Source organism: Pelecanus crispus, chromosome 5 (genome assembly GCF_030463565.1).
Source record: "Pelecanus crispus isolate bPelCri1 chromosome 5, bPelCri1.pri, whole genome shotgun sequence".
NCBI lineage: Eukaryota > Metazoa > Chordata > Aves > Pelecaniformes > Pelecanidae > Pelecanus > Pelecanus crispus.
Window position 1 is genome coordinate 74,104,011 of NC_134647.1, and position 16,578 is coordinate 74,120,588.

Genomic DNA, 16,578 nt, shown 5'->3' on the forward strand with positions numbered 1-16,578 from the left:
GATAGTTCCACTTAATGAGGTTATGGGAGAGAAGTAGCCATGTCAGAAGAAGCTGCTACTGAGGCACGATTTTCTCTGAAGACGGTAGCCTTACGGGTATTTCATCTTCCGCTTTCTTGGTATTATTCTCTTAACCAGGTAATATATACGTTATCTGAATATTGTCACTTTTGATACACATTTAGAAGTTTAATTGTGATGTTGTACTCTTCTGAGCTTCATATGAATTAGAGTTGTACAAAATATCTTGATTTTTAGTTTAGTTAGAACACTGAAGTAAAATAAGCGGATTTTTTTTTCTTTTTCTCCTAATAAACACTTAGTTCATCGTCATACATCTGACTGAAGAGATTGCTTTATCTGCAATGTCTGTATGGCTTTGTTTTGCAACAGCGCAATGATTCTCATCAAATTGAATATTGAAATCCTCACGTCTCTGGGTTTTTTTGGTAGACTTTTTTAAGATACTTAAAAACTAAACATAAGTCATTAAATTTTGAATAATAGTATTGAGTGTGATCTGAAATAATTTCTAGATTAATTTGGTGAGTGGTACTGGCAATCTGAATGATAATTAATGCAAATGAAAAATCTGCTGTTGTACTTTTCCAGTCACTTCTGTTTGATTAAACAAGTGGTACATGACTAAAACAAGGCAGTGAATCTTTAGAAGAGGCTGGTTTTTAAACCTGTTCAGTTCTTTTTGCTGGCTTTGTTTGTCTGTTTTACTTACAGAAAGATCTTCAAAGAAAATCTTAAGGCTCTATTAATCACAGTATTTCCTTTTATAGATGGCCCTGGAGTGATTTATTTTTATTTTTTTTTCATTGATATTATAAGCTAGTTTTCACTATATAAGTAGCAACATGGATAGCTGTCCTGAAATCTGGGCAAAGAGTACATTATGGTTTTAGTTGTCAGGTTGACAAAAGCCGAAAGTGTTGTGAAGCTGATACTCCTTGTCTGCAGGGAATCATAAGATTTGTCCCTAGAGCATCTTCACCTCAAAGGCAGGGAGGAGGAGCTGTAATTGTGTTGCAGAGATTCAGAGAGGAGGGGTGTTAGTTGCTTATAACTACGTATGTGATAAATGATACAGCGAGACGAGTCAGAATTACTTGAGAGAATATTAAGGCTTCAGTCGTATCCCTCAGAGAATAAATTTCTTGAGAGAGTGAGCCATATTCTGATGCCATGATACATAGGAGGAAAAAAAAGGGTTTCTAGTTGGCTGTACAAAATATGGTCCAGTATTTTTTTCCCTTCTGTGTATGCTGAATCATTGACAAGGATAACTAAAAGAAAAAAAATAATTTCTAATTATGAATGCCAATAATATTTAAAAAAAAAATGTTAGCAGGTCCTAATAAAATTCCGCTTTTAAAACCCATGTCTTTTAATATGACTGTATTTTATTGAATTAGATGCTTGTAAGCAAAAGCTATGTCATTTTTCATATTTGCATGTAAATGCTTTTCAAAGTTTTACTGCATATAAAACCAGAATGAGAGATTCTCAGTCTTGGCTGCATTTGATTGTTTTCACATTTTTTTCTGTATTTACAATACTTGAAAATTCTCACTGCAAGATCAATGATTTCTTTTTTATGTTGCAGCATTTTCATATCCTTTTTAAATACCCATATGCAATTCCATTATGGGCCACTATTAACTTTCACCTCCTTAGAGGTTTTCATTTCACTGTTAATTTATTTATGAACATGCTTGTAGACACGGACAAATTTAAAAAAAATCCATTTATGGTTCTTCGAGACTTTAGTTCCAGCATTTAATTCTGTGAGCGTCCAGGTTTTAATCTCAGTTATATTGTTATTAACTCTTTTCTGTTAAATACAGTAGTCTTTTGTAAGTATGTTTGTGCTGTGTTTCAGGGATTTCCTTTTCCTCGCAGCATACAGTGCTAGGTTTTCGGCCTCAGTCAAGATATAGTACCACTAAGGACAGGGTTCTCAGGTCAAAGGTGTTTGACTTGTTGATTGCAAACTCAATGCAAAGCTTTCAATGCTTATTTAAATTATACAACTCTGATCGTATTAACCAATTGCACGGCAACCAGGGAGTGCCAGAGTGCAGTGGTACTCTGTGGGGCCAACTCTCTCTCATATGAAGAAACATGTTACAGAAATGCCATATTAGCTCCCAGGACTGCAGATCTGGTTTTCTCCCAGCAGTCTGTTTCTCAAGCAGTATAGATTTCCTAAGATTTTGTGAATGTGGACTCTAGTTTCCAGTTAAATGGCTCTCTTCTCCCTTGTATATCTTGTCACTTTGAATTTTGTAAACTTTGTTAATGGCTTTTATTTCCAGTTGCTTGTATATGTGGTTCTTATTTGCTAATTTAAACATTTGTAAACCTATGACGGATCTATAGCCAAAATAAAATGTAACAATTTAAAAAAAAACCAAAAAACAAACAAAAAAAACCCAACCCAACCCTGGTTTATTTAGAGAAGTACATTTAAATACATGTTCTTGCCACATTGAAACACCATGCAAATGCTAGCTTTTGGATCCTTTGCTCTTTCACAGTGCCAGAAAATAGTCTAGTTGTGAAGGGTGAGTTTCTTCTCAGTTTTTTTTTGCTGTTAGAGAATTAATTGAAGCCCTGCATTGTCCTGGCATTAAAAAGAAATTTAAAAAAAAAAAAAAAACCCAAAGTTTGTCTGAAAGTCATTTACTTAGATCCCCATAGTTCGTGGATTTGCAATATACCTTATAGCTCTTGCTGCTGCAATATGTGTCTCAGCGCAGCCATTCACTTTGTTGCGCCAGCCCCTTTGTAAACTCGCCTACCGGCCACTGCAAATTTTGAGAAGCAGTTAGTCTCTGTCCTTACTCAGAGTTGGTTGTTTCTCAGGCTGTGTGACAGCAGCATCTCTTCTCTTCCTCAGACAAGCTATAGCCTAGGTTGAACACACCAAAAGGAGGGTAGGAGGAAAGGTGGGAGTTAAGGAGCATATATTTCCAATGCAGTCACACTCTTTCATTTTCAGATAAAGCTTTCCCCTGGGTTAAAGAAGCTGTTCACAGTAACAGCAGTGAGTGCAATATCTGTTATTTTTCTGGCCCATCATTTTAAAAGAAGACGTGGAAAGAAAAACAAGCAAGTGCCACCATGGGAACCAAGTCATCTAGTATTAGAGTGTACCAAAGCAGCTGCATCGGAAAAAGGTACATGAAAGAACCCCCAAGTATTCTTTGTTTTCTTGGCGGGGAGGAAGAGGGTGTGAGGGGTTTGGTGAGCATAATAGTGTGTAGCAGTAAAGCAAACTATTCTCCTTTAATGCTGAGTAGGTTTGAATTGTGACAGTAGAAATTGTGCAAATCAGGAGCAAAATGACAGTATTTTATAAATAAGCTGGTCTTGTTCTCAGAGCTCAAGTTTTAGTCATGAATTTGGTTTAAAACTTTCTTTATCAAAAGAATATAAAAAATGGGGTTTGCCATTCTTGTGGACATAAGTCAATACTGAGAAAAACAGATTTAAATTTTTATCAGATGGGAAAATAATTATGCTCAAATGCATGTTTATTGTTATAGATATTGACTGTTCTAACTTGTAGTTTCTTGTATAGAATTGAAAATAAAAGAATAATTGATGTTTGCTTCTAAACGATTTTATTTAAAAGAGTAAATGTAATTCTTGATAGATCTTGCTAACAAACGATACACAGATTTTAAAACTGCTGCAAACTCAAACCATTGTATCTGTTAGGTTCTAGTTGTTCCAGTAGTCGGCAAAACTTGACTCTTTCTCTGAGTTCTGCCAAGGAAAAAGGATCCCAGCCTTGTATCTATGCAAATGGCGGACTTTTCAGTAAATACTCTGGTTCAGTTCAGAGTCTGGCCTCGGTAAGTAGAAGTGTTTTAAGGCTCTTGAATGTCTGTTAACTTGTACTGCATATGCACTGAATGGTTTCACTGAGCTTAAACTTCCCTGAACAAGCTGCACAGAGGGCTAGAGATGCTGAGAAGGCCATTGTACTTACTACATAGTAGAAACAGTTTCTAGATAGATAACTTGGATGTAATGTACTCTGGCCGGAATGTAGTTTTAAGGATACTCCGTATAACAACACTTCAAAACTTGTTTAATTTTTTTAAGGTTCAGAGTGCCACCTCTTGTCACAGTTGTGCCTGTGCTAATTCTAGTTCCTGGGATAAAGCAGATGAAGATGATATTAAGCTTGTCAATATTCCAGTGACCACACCTGAAAATTTATATTTGATGGGTAAGTTATGAGAATATTCAGCATCTACCAACAATGAATGTAAATAATTTCTTGGTTTTGTGGCAAAGTGACACTTACACGGTACTATTGTGCTGTTCTTTCACAGTGTCCTGTGGGCATGTGTCTAAGGAACGTTTCCATAAAATAATGAAATCTTACTTGATCTAGAGTTAGTTTTTTAAAATACTTTTTTTTTTAATTTCTATATTTGTAGTAGTAAGCCATAGAATTATTTTTAAAAGTAAATAGGAAAAAATCATATTGTGGATTTCTTTCTTATTAAAAAGGTAGCTTTTTTTTTCTTTTTTTTTTTTTTTAAGACTGGGAATTGCTGTTGTTTTAAAAACTTACATCTCGGCTATAATCATGCTTATTAGCTACATATCTTCCTGTGACTAAAATGTGAATACATATGGAAGCTGTGTATTTGATGGAATGGAGGCATTCCTGATCTCCCCTAGGTATGGAGCTTTTTGAAGAGGCACTGCGTCGATGGGAACAGGCACTAACTTTCCGTAACAGGCAAGTCGAAGATGAAGCAAGTTGTGGTTCCATTAAGCTGGGAGCAGGAGATGCAATTGCAGAAGAAAATGTAGAGGTGAGTATATTCAATCTATAATCTACTGTTGCTGCCCTGACAATTTGTTGCGTTTTGTTACCTAAATCTTTTCAACTTCTAATTCAGTTACCAAAACTGAGAATGAATTCAAATTTCCAATTTAGTGGCATTGCATTTAAAGGACATCTGACTTTGTTCCTTCGGATTTTTTTTGTTGGTTATTTGGAGAAGGGCGGAGGAGGGGGAATTAGCTTTATTTATTTTTTTGGCAATTGCTGTTGCATCAGTGTTTGCTTCTGGATGGTATTATCAAGCTACCAAGCATACTAGTTTTCGGCACAAAATCTCTTGGGTCATCCTTTTCTTTTATGACTACGTGAGAGGATATCTGCCTAGCAAAGATAAAGGTCTTGGGGAAAGATGATGAATCTATGAATATTCACAAATAATGTGCCTGAACTTTATTTGTGTTCCTTTGTTCTTATGAACTAAATGCTAAAAATATTCTGAAATAAATATACACCTGTATGACTTTCATTACTTGTAGTGCAGTAAACATCACAGATAATTTTAAAGTATTTTACAACTTAGATTTTATTTTTATTATAGTAAATAAAATGTGTGTGTTTAGAAAAGTGTGTATATTTTTGATGTTGAAGTATTCATCTGACAGTGTCCTCATGTGGTTGTAGGAAATTAATGTAGCACAGTGAGTTCTTTGAAGGCTTAATACTTTTAGATTTTACAAAGGAATCTTACAGGCTGTAAATAAATAGAAAATCTTCTAATGTCTTTGTTCTTGCAGGATATCATTAGTGCTGAATTCATTCATAAGCTTGAATCTCTTCTTCAAAGAGCTTATCGTCTTCAGGAGGAGTTTGAGGCCACCCTTGGGGCCTCTGATCCCGCTTCTCTAGCTAATGATATTGGTGAGTACTGCTATTTTACGTTTTTATTGCTTGTAATAATGACTCTTGCAGGGGAAAGTCACTGAAATATCAACTGAGCAGAATTATATTTATCAGTGAATAAGCAGAAAAAAATTTGGGTTCTTTATGTTATTCCGTAATGTTTGATGTAGTGCTTGAATTTTAGATAAGAATGGACTGAGAGGAAATTTTTTTCCCTTGTGGCTTGTCAGTATACTTCAGAATTTTTATAATACTTCTCTGCTTTCTGAAGTTTATGTGAACTTGGGTATTTAAATATTTATGCAGTAAAAATATATGACCATTTTTATAGCGTGAGTGTATTAGAGCATTTCAAAAGAAGTTTTATATGTCTTTTGAACTGTCAAATTGTGTATGCATGTACTGGGGGTTTTTTGCCTGCCATAATTACAAAAATTTTTACAAAAAACCAAAACCAAACCAGAAAGACTTAGCCTGAAACAGGTATCCATTACAAAAGGTCTTATCCCTGGTGACTGAAATTTATCACAGTTATGAGTCACTAAAACCAGGATGTTATAATGGCAATTATAAGAGTAGTTGCTGTCAGACGTTGATTAAATACAGTTAGTCGGATTATTTTTGTTTAAAGAATTGGTTTAAGATGTTCTCAAAGACTGATACTGTTATACTCTTTCATAATTCAAGATCAAGCATCTGATCTCAAATAACTGTCACATTTTAAAGGCAGAACATGTTCTGGGATTGGTTTTAGTCTGTAGTCTTGTTTGTTAGGCTTCAGCTTGACTGGCACAAGGTGGCAGTACTCTCATCTCTTAGCCCTCGTGTTATCCTGCAACTACTAAATACAGCTCTGAGTAAGGTAGGAATTAAATTCAGGTCAGAGCTGTCTTTCTGACATATCTGTGTACACCTGTTAATGTAATTCTTAAAGCAGAAAAGCATTTGGATGTTTTATTTCAGTGTCTGAAACCATAAACCCTAAATAAAGTTGCAGTGTATATCCATTATTAAATTAGAAGTTTATTTGTAATTTTTATCTTCAGGCAAAATTAATAGAATGGTATTCAAAGGACTCAGTGTGGTGTCCAATGTGTTTAGTTATTGCTTAGTTACCCTGGAAGTATTTTAAATTGATATTTTAACTTTTAGATGTGATAACTTGATTCTTGTTTACCAAGAATGTTCCAAGTATTGAATTCCTTTCAAATGTCCTTTGTAGAAATCATTTGTGATCTCTTGAGTAGATGTCTGTTACTTTATTATGAATTTTATTTGTGCTGGTGCAGATGAGTGAGGAAAACAAGTAATGAAGTAGTTCAGTGAGTAGTGTTTTCACTCTTCAGGATTTGGGGCTTTTTCATCATCTTGAATTCGTGGCTTGAACAACAAGTAATATATTGGAGAATGCTTCACTCCTTCAGAATGCTGTTTTAGAATATAAACAGAACAACATCTTAAACACTGTGGTGCTTGGAAGATTTAATACAGAGGATGGATTTGTTAAATATTTGATATAAAAACATTTAATCACTCAAAATTTCTTAGATAATTTACTTTTCTGTAGAATAAGACACTCAGTCTAGCGTATGAATGTTTGAAGTAGGATGTTTTTGAGATTTACATTTTTTGGTAACTTTCATGGGGAGAGACAGAAAAGTATGTTTGGGAGAATCCTAGAGGCTCTCTTACAGGTTTATTTTTCCTTTTTTTTTTTTTTTTTTTTTTAATTTGGTAATCTAGTGAAAGAGAAGGAAAGCTGCTGTCAACAAACTTTCCTTTACTACCCCAAAACGTACACGTTAACATGTAATACTTAGTTTCACTTATGTTCAAAGCTTTATATTACTCTTTTAGGATGTATGCTAGTATAAACATTGATCACTTTTTTCCTTTTTGTGTGCGTGCGCATGCATGTGCACATGCATATATTAAGAACAACAGCAATGGAAGGGTTCAAGAGCAACAACAATAAGCAAGGCCAAGAAAATCATGAAATCCCAGTGGCCTAAAGAAATAAAAGTAGTACAGAATTCTTTACATTACTAAGAAGAAGAAGAACATCCTACTGCAAAAAACAAGCGACAGTTCTGATCAGAAACAGAAATGAAGGTGCCTCTGCTCTGTACTTGAAATGAATAAGGAACATGTGTACATCTTTGACACTGATAGGAATGTATATTGTTTGTGGCGAAAGACGCAGCATCTGCTAAATCAGAACCAGTAGTCCTGGGTGATTTATACCCAAAAAAGCTGGATAAAGAAAGCACCCTAATCCATATTTTACTATTCACTGATCTTGGAAGGTGAAAAATGTTCCAAATGGTTGGGAAACCATCAGTTTAGTTCCAAGTCTTAACAAACGAACAAACAGCCCACCCCAAAACTCCAACACCCCAGTTAAGCATCATGCCTGTGAAATAATCAAGTTGCTAATTTGCAGTTCTGTTACCATAGACAACATAATAAAAGGTGTAATTAGTGCCAGCTGATATGGTTTCATGGTAGCTAGTTTTTCTTGGACTGTAGGTTTTTGAGGGATCTGCAATTTGTGGGATTGATACAGCATACATTAGATGATAATAATTAGCTCACTGACATGAGCATTTGTTTACACTTCTGTCCACTGTTAAGGGAAAGGGTTGCTTTCTAGGGAAGGTGTTTGGTCAAATGCTGTACTTCTATCAACTATGTAGTTGACGATAAAATCTTTGTAGACCTGGAAGTTGATTAAAAAATGATCTGATCATTTAGGGCATTAAAAGCATTCAATTAATGAGAAGGAAAGCTTAGTAATACTGATCTGAATTATCTGTTGAAATGGTTACAATCTACCAAATTACATTTGAATCCAGGCAAGTATAGATTGTACATATAGATGGGAGGTTTTAAAAGAAAAATAATAAACACTCTTGGCATGCTTTAGGAAAATTATGTATCACAGGCAGTGTAAGTGCTCAGGACAGTGCTGTAGAGAAGAGACCATTGCTAATCTCAGGCTATGTGAAAAGGACAGCATCAGCATAGAGGCACAACTATGATCTTGGTTTTGTATGGTTTTAGAATATTGTGTCCAGTTCCATTGTTCATATTTCAGAAGCTATGGAAATACTAGACTGCTCAAAACAAGCCATAAAACTGATCCATGTTTTGGAAAAACAAGCTAATATGTGGCTTAAGTTGCGTATGTCCGGCTCCTTAATGAAGAAAATACTGAGAGGTGACTTACTTGCGCTGAATAGCTGCTTACACATGGAAAAGGTATGTGGTGCTGGGGGATTTGTAGACCTCGTTGTCAAAATCATAACTAGATCCAGTTTCTGGTTGTTCAAGTGAAACAAGTTAAGTTCTGAAGTGAGTTGCCTCTGAAGCATGTTGAGGGTATTTCAGTGTTTCAGGCAAAGATTTTTTTTTTTTTAAATGCTGTTTTGAGGGATGTTTTTATTCCTCTTTGAGGGGAAGGGATGGACTTGGGGGTAAATGGTCATCGTGGTCTTCCTGGCATTTAAGCGTTTCCCCTTACTACTGCTAGTTTTTCTTCTTTCATGGGCCTTGGTGTGAACAAGAAAAAGCCTTTGTTGTCCTTAATAGGTTCATAACACTTGCGGCTTATTGTTAGAATGCTTGTAACCAGACCTTATGCTTCAGGGTTTCAACTGTTGACCCACAACGGTAATCAGAAAATGTTTTTCTTTATTTTTAATCTGATACACATCTTGGTTAGATATAGTTTGTGGATTTTACTGCTATGTTCTCCATCTGAAGCACTTGTGATTAGCCACAGCTGGAGACAGGGCTCTGACAGTTGGATAAATGCTGTCAAGTGTTATCAAAAGACGTGCTACCGAAATATCTGACTAGCACCTCTTACTCAGAAACCCTGGGTTATAATGAGACCCAAATTTGGTCAGGAAGCAAACTTACAAAGGTAAAAATTTCCATCAATTTCTGGTTTTCAGCTTTCTCTGTAAAATCTTGTGTCAGACTTCTGGGGCTCCTGAAACCGCGCTCTCCACTACTAGTTTACTAGTCACAGATGTTGCTCCTTCCCAAAACCTTTAAATATTATTCTTCCCAGGTCATCGCTTCCCTCTACCTAATCAAATTAAGATCTTAGGACTGCCATTGAGCGATCATAGAATCATAGAATTGTTTAGGTTGGAAAAGACCTTTAAGATCATCCAGTCCAACCATTAACCTAACACTACCAAGTCCACACTAAACCAATCAAGGGTAGACTAGACTAAACCATGCTTTTCATTTTGTGATCCCACTTACTAGTTGAAGTTGGTTGGCATGATAAGCAATTTGCCAACCAGCTTTGAGAAACAGCCTTCTGGAGGAGACTATGGTGACATGCTACATGGGAGAGTCAGGAATGAGTTAGCTGGGAGCCTGCTGGGAGCCTGCTGGAATACAGTAGCTTGTCACTGCAACCGCTGTCTTTCATGATGTGTCTCGAAGTGCTTCTCTTCTGTCTGCTATTACAGGTAAAAAGTGACTTGTCAGAGCAGGCAATCGTCTCTTGAAGTGGTTGCATGCTGTAGTCTAATTGCCTTTTGTTTGATTCTTGTTGTGTAAATTAGCATCTCCAAATGCCTCCCCCCCCATGTAAATTATATATTTTTCTCTTCTAGATACTTCTAAATATTCAGCTTTTAGCAGTGCAGAAGATAGAGGTCTAAATAAATACCTTTTCTCCCTGTGGGTAGAATTCTATTAATGGTAATAATAATAAAAATAATTGCAAATAATAATTTTCAACTTTGTAAGCTATTGTTGAGTTATAAACAACGAATACAACCCTGGAAAAGACTTGCATTCTAAATAGAAGAAATAATGGGACGCAATTATGTTCATTGTTGTTGCATTCTCCACTGGACTTTCAGAATTATCATATAAACCAGCAGCCAAAATAGGATTCCTACAGCAGAAATATTTCTGGACATTAAATTAAAACAAATATGTAGGGCTAAACTGCTGTTGTTTTTCTGTTGATCCTCTTAGGACTGTGAAACAACATGGGAAGCCTAGAAACAGGCAGGCATAAGCTGCACTGAATCGGGAAGGAGGCAATTGGCAGAAAACCGTGAAACAAAATATTCATCTTGTTATTTCCGAGTAGTGAATGTGAGGGGGTAGAGGGTTAAAAGCTTCCAGTACTTTCTGTAGTCTGTCCTTGATAAAAGTTCTCTTTTTTTTTTTCTTTTTCTTTTTCTTTTTCTTTTCTTTTTAGATCTTTTCTAGCAGACTGAAATGTTAGTCAAGCTAACTTGGGAGGAATGCAAAGAGTTAGGAGAGAAACAATAGCTTTACTTACAAGCAGAATTGCAGGTCAGAGGGGAAAATTCTCAAATTGTAGGGCTCCTTGTCAGTACTGAATTCCTAATACTTCGTATTATTATTTTGATTTCTACTGTGAAAGGAATGCTGGCACTCAAACTAATGGTGACTTGTGTACACTGGCCCCTAAACTTTTTGATAATATTAAGCCCATGCATTGATTACATTTTTATTTTTAAAATATTTACTTTTTATATTAATTACACAATCTCAAACGAATCGTTTGAGCTACTGCAGTAAAAAAATCTCTCGCAAACATCTGTGGTGTTGGATGGTTTTGTTGGAAGGTTTATCTGTTTCTTTTTTTAATTTTCTTCTCACACTCAAAGATATGCCTGGCATTTGGGAGAGAATGAGCATAGCCTTTAACCTAGTGACAAACATCTTTGGAGAACATCTTTACATATTAGAAACCTTTTCTCCAGCTGCTCTTAAACACAAAAATCTTTGCATAATCAATGAAGCTGTTGAAAGCTCATTTTTATCTATTTTATTAATACAGACTTCTATATGTTTTACTGTCCATGGATGAATATCTAGGGCCTGTATTTTCCTTTCTGCCTCTGCAATGTTAATGGAAAAATTTTAGTTTGAGAGTATTATCTTTTATTTGGTTATGCACAAGAAATGTTTCTAATTCTCAGGCTCCAATGAGGGGGTGAACAATTTGTAATAATTCAGTTGGGTGTGCTCTAGTGGTATATACTATAAAATAATTCCAAAGTAGCATAACTTTTTATGATAGCTTGAAAACTTTTGCTTGCTCTGTGTTCCTTGAAGATAAATGTATGTTAAATGCTATCTTCATCTCTTAGAGAAGGGCAAAACGTTTTTCTAGTGGCTGAAACAGAATTGAAATCGAAATAAAAGAAAACAATAGCTTTTTCTTCAAGTGTGGAAATATATTCAACCCAAGAAATGTTCTTATAAAGGAAAGAAAACAATATTACTAAGTCTGAGGAAAAGCCCAGAAAAGTTATTCCAATCTTATTTTAAAAAAATTAATGCATATTTTGAACATAATTTAGCTATTGCAGTTTGTGGAAGTTCAGTAAGTGCTGAAGCTTACTGCGTTTTACTGCGAGGTCTCTTGTATTGCAACTTACTGCTGCAACTCCTTATTTCTGACTCGCAATAGGTACTCCAAGAGGAGATGTTTAAATTGGGTAGTATGTCTTCTGCTATCGATAATATTTAAGACTTTCCTTTAAAGGCGTATTTGTCCAATATTAATAACGCTTTCTTTCTAAATCGGCAACATTCCTTACCAGAAAGCACCTAAGTACAGAATGTTGAATAGTAGGGTAAGATTGGTAGTTAAAAGTTCAACTTAAAACTGTAAACAAAAATACTTCTGCAGATGTTGTGTCTATGAAAAGATGATAATGCTTGGCTTTCTCAGCAATACTGTTAATTTTGGCAATACTATACTAAAATAATTTTGCATGGCTCTGCAGTGAAGTCATCGGTACTGAAAAAGATTAGTATTTGATAATCTGTATCTCTATATCGGTATTTGATAACCTGGAGTGTATGTTTGTGTTTATCTTAAAAGCTGAAGCTTAGATGCCATTTCATTGCATAGCAAAACATGAGCTGAAGTCTTTTCAGCAGTGGCTCAAGATAATCTGTTTTACTGTACACTGAACCAGCATTGGAGAGCTCAAGCTCACTTACTGTATGTTAGCTGGGGGATGGTATGGATAGAAATTTCCAAAAACACTTCCAATAAGATCAGAAGGAGACTCTGTTTCTGATTTTTGAGGACCCTTGTTGCCATTTGCCCATCAGCTTTGCTCTTAGATCCAGCCCTGCAGGCTATTTATACACCTTGTTGCTTTTCCTCGCATGGCGTCTCTGGAACCTGTCGTCTTTCCGCACCAAAACTCCTGTTCCAGCCCTTGCCTCTCTCACTTCTCCACTCCTGCCGTGTTCTCATGTCTTGCCTTGTCCATCTAAAACTCGCCTCTTTCACATGGCCTTAGCTGTTTATAAAAATCACCTTTGTTCATTTTTCTGACCAGATTATTCCTTTCCTTTCATCTGTCTCTCTCCCTCAGGAGCTTCTCTTCAAATGAAATACAAGCTGTTCTGCCTTTTAGCTCTAAAGGCTGCTCGTAATTGAGCCTCAATGCACCTACCTGATTTAATTTCCCAAACTTGGTTCAGTTAGCTGTTCCTGTGCTTCCCTGCTCAGCCCTAACACAAAATCCGTCTGCTGTTTCTCAACTGTTTCTGTTTGTTCCCTACAACATGGGAGCAGCTGCAATCGTCTCTTTCCCCAGGTCTCTTCTTAGCGTGAGCTTCCTTTCCACAGTTACCAGGGCAAAGGAATTGCGTTTTCCCTCTTTTTCCTTCTCTGCCCAACAATTTTAAGCCCCTGATAAAAAGGGGGAAATATAATGAAGCTGTTCCAGTTCCTTGCGTGAGTAAGGAACATTAGTACAGCAGTTTATGCAGCTGGTGCCCCGCAATACTGCTCAAGTAGGACTCGGTAGCACATGCTGTATTATCTGTGTGTTCACCACTTGCCCCACAGCAGTGAACACACACGCCTAACGCTACTTCAGAGGCATATTTTTTGAGCCTTCCTTTTGTATTTTTTTTTTTTCTTGGCCATTCTAGTGCTTAGTTTTAGTCAACAGCTTCCCCATTTTTTTTAAACCTTTTAAAAAAGTACACATTTTTACCTTCTTTTTGTGTAAAGAAAAGTGATCGTTTTCCCCACGCATCAGGGCTTGATTTAATAACCTATTGCCTTCATTTTTAACAGTTTTGAAAAGCGGTGTGTGGAATAAGTGGAAGCAGCCTTCCAAAGGCAGGAAGTTGCTTCCCCCCTCCTCGCATATTCTTGTGGTATATTCTTAACAAGTTATAGTTTACAAATTCTTTTTCTTGCTAAAAAGGATGTATATACACTTAACTTCTATGTGTTTATGTACATTGAGAGTATAAATGTTCCAGAGGCAGGAAAAATCATACCAGACAGATGGCAAGTAGTGAGGGCGGGATAAGTGTTTATTTTTCTGGCTGGAGTATCGCAGTGTGAGGTTATATAAACTGATGATCGAGAACATGTTTTGGCCGATAGGGCTAATTCCTGTTTTAGAACTTCTACTAAAACAACTTATTCTTGCATTAAAGTCTGTTTTTTAAGAGAGGCTTGTCTGAAACATTCTTGGGCAAAATGAAGGAAGGAGAGCCAGAATGGGGTGGGGGGGATAGAGACAGTGATAATTTAGTGTTTGAAAAGACTTCAGAGGTAATCAGCTCTCTTAGCTTGGTAGCTTGATCTTGAAAGCGCAGAAACAACATTTTGAGCTTTTCCAATTGTTTTTGACCACAGTATCAAAATAGAATATGGACAGAATTGTATAAAATCAGCAAATGTAGCGCTCTGCACTATAGTTCCTTTATGAATTCAATAGTTCAGTTAGGACTAAAATGGATAAAACTTCCATCTGCAGTTCATTTTCAAGGGCTTAAAATGAAAACATTGTGTCTGTGTGTACAAGTGCAAAATCTGACAACTTTTCTTAACTGATGTGTCTATTATGTTTAAATCTTGCTGCTGTTTAAGTTAGAAGCTCTGACCCGTCAGCCTGGCATAAATGGTTGTAGTGTATCCACACAGCACAGCCTTCAACGATTGCTATTTACTGGGCTTGTTCCTTAGCTCTAGCCGTGCCCCATCGCTACAGCAATACACATTTATTTACCAGGCATATAGTTTGTGGGGTTTTTTTAAGTGTTTACCCAATAGCTGGGAGGCTCAAGTAACTTGTGTAAGCATTTAATTCCTAAAGGCCTTTGTGTCTCTTACAGTTTTCTTAAACTTTCAGCTTGAAACGTTTCGAAGTTGAACCTCTGTGTGGGAGTGAATCTATTTTTGTGGGAAATTATAGCAAAAGTTTCTGTGAACAGTAACAACAGAGGGAGTAAAATTTATTATTTATGTGTTATTTTTCTCTCCTGCCTGTATTTATGCAGTTAATTACTAAAACTGTTACAAAAAATTAACTGGGTTTGAGATATGTTTTATTTCCCTTTCGATGGCTCAAGCTAAAGGTTTTTTTTTTTTTTTAAATAAGTTACTGTCAATTCTCTAATTCTTTGTCGGATATCTGGTGTGTGCTCTATGTCCTGCCTTACCTAATAATCCTGTTTGTAGCAAAGTGCTGTAGTGTAGCTGATTCAAGAGCACATGTTGATCACACCAGGCTTTATTCTCTCTACTGCTATTTAAAGCTGCCCTCGTTCTACATGCAGATATGCTGCAAGTATTTAAAGGTAAACATATACATATTTCCAGATAGCCTAAATTATGTATATATTCTTTATTAGTCAAGCTTTGCTTTATTTTACTTTACTCTAATTTACCACAGATAACTAATATATTGACTAGACAGCAGCTTTAACTGCTTGAGTAGCTGCTAATCAGTGTCAAGCTATCTTCCAGGGTCACGTTGTGCTAATCATTACTTACAGTATAATTCAAGTATTAATATGTTGTTACTAATGTATTTAGCAACCTTATAGTGTTATTAATTTGTTTTTTAATTTAAGTTTGCTAACTAGTGTTATTTAGTAAACTCAAAGCCCGGAGGAAGAACTCTTCATTCAGCACAACTTTTTAAGGATTCTTATCTCATTCTTTCCTACTCTCGGGGCCAAGTGGAATGCAAGCAGACCCAAATCAGTAGGGCACTCAAGATATTCTTTAAGTCTTATTGTTTAAAGTTAAGCATGTGTCTCACTAATTTAGGTTCTTAAACTGTATGCTGTGTGCAGCTGGGTTTGCAGAAGCCAGTCACATTCCCAAGCAGTTTCACTGCAGAATTCTGCAGGACAGTTCTGCCCTGAAATTTAAGTGAAGACTATGATTATTATGCTGTCCCTGCAGAGTTTGCCTGTGTCAAATATGCTAGAGTCTCCATTCTGAATACAGAATCCAAATGTTAGTCCAAATCAAATACATACATTTGCATCTTTTGACGTTTATTTCACTGAGGATCAACAGTTATATAGTTGGTTCTGTCTGTCTGTCTTTCTATCTTTCTGTTGATTCCAGGCATAGAAAAGTATCAATCTTTCTTTTCTGGCACTGTCTTCATACATGTAAGCAGAGTTACTGACTGCTAGACAGTATGTTTTAATGGAAGAACAAATGAATGTGTGGGTTCCTTTTGTCAGTCTATCTCACTTGCTTTGAAATGTCAACATCTCTGAAGCGTGATATACTGGCTAAAGAAAAACCTTTCCAGCAATCTTGTGTTTAAAGTTTTACTTTGAAGAGAACAGATTGGATGGTCCCATACCCTTGTGCTGTGTCCAGCAAAATAGTCTATGTGCTAGCATACTAAATTGGTTATTCTTTCCTTTTTTTATATAACAAATTAGGACACTTTATAAAGCAACACATTTCAGGAGCTCGGCAACAGTTGCTGGTTATTCTTGTCCTTTTTCATCACTGTGTATGCTACTATCTGGCCCTCTGAAGATATGCATGGTGG

General features: G+C 36.1%; 1 protein-coding gene across 3 annotated transcripts in view; it reads left to right on the top strand.

The window, feature by feature from the left end:
- Positions 1–16,578, top strand: part of MIGA1 (mitoguardin 1) — a 42,133-nt gene continuing 25,555 nt past the window's right edge. For 2 of the 3 annotated variants that reach the window (XM_075710637.1, XM_075710639.1), the window contains exons 1-6: positions 1–138; positions 3,014–3,191; positions 3,736–3,872; positions 4,126–4,252; positions 4,714–4,850; positions 5,617–5,740. In XM_075710637.1, the coding sequence (XP_075566752.1) occupies positions 40–138; positions 3,014–3,191; positions 3,736–3,872; positions 4,126–4,252; positions 4,714–4,850; positions 5,617–5,740 (802 nt within the window). In that variant the 5' untranslated portion in view covers positions 1–39. The remainder of the gene's footprint in view (positions 139–3,013; positions 3,192–3,735; positions 3,873–4,125; positions 4,253–4,713; positions 4,851–5,616; positions 5,741–16,578) is intronic. The other variant, XM_075710638.1, reaches the window with a different exon arrangement.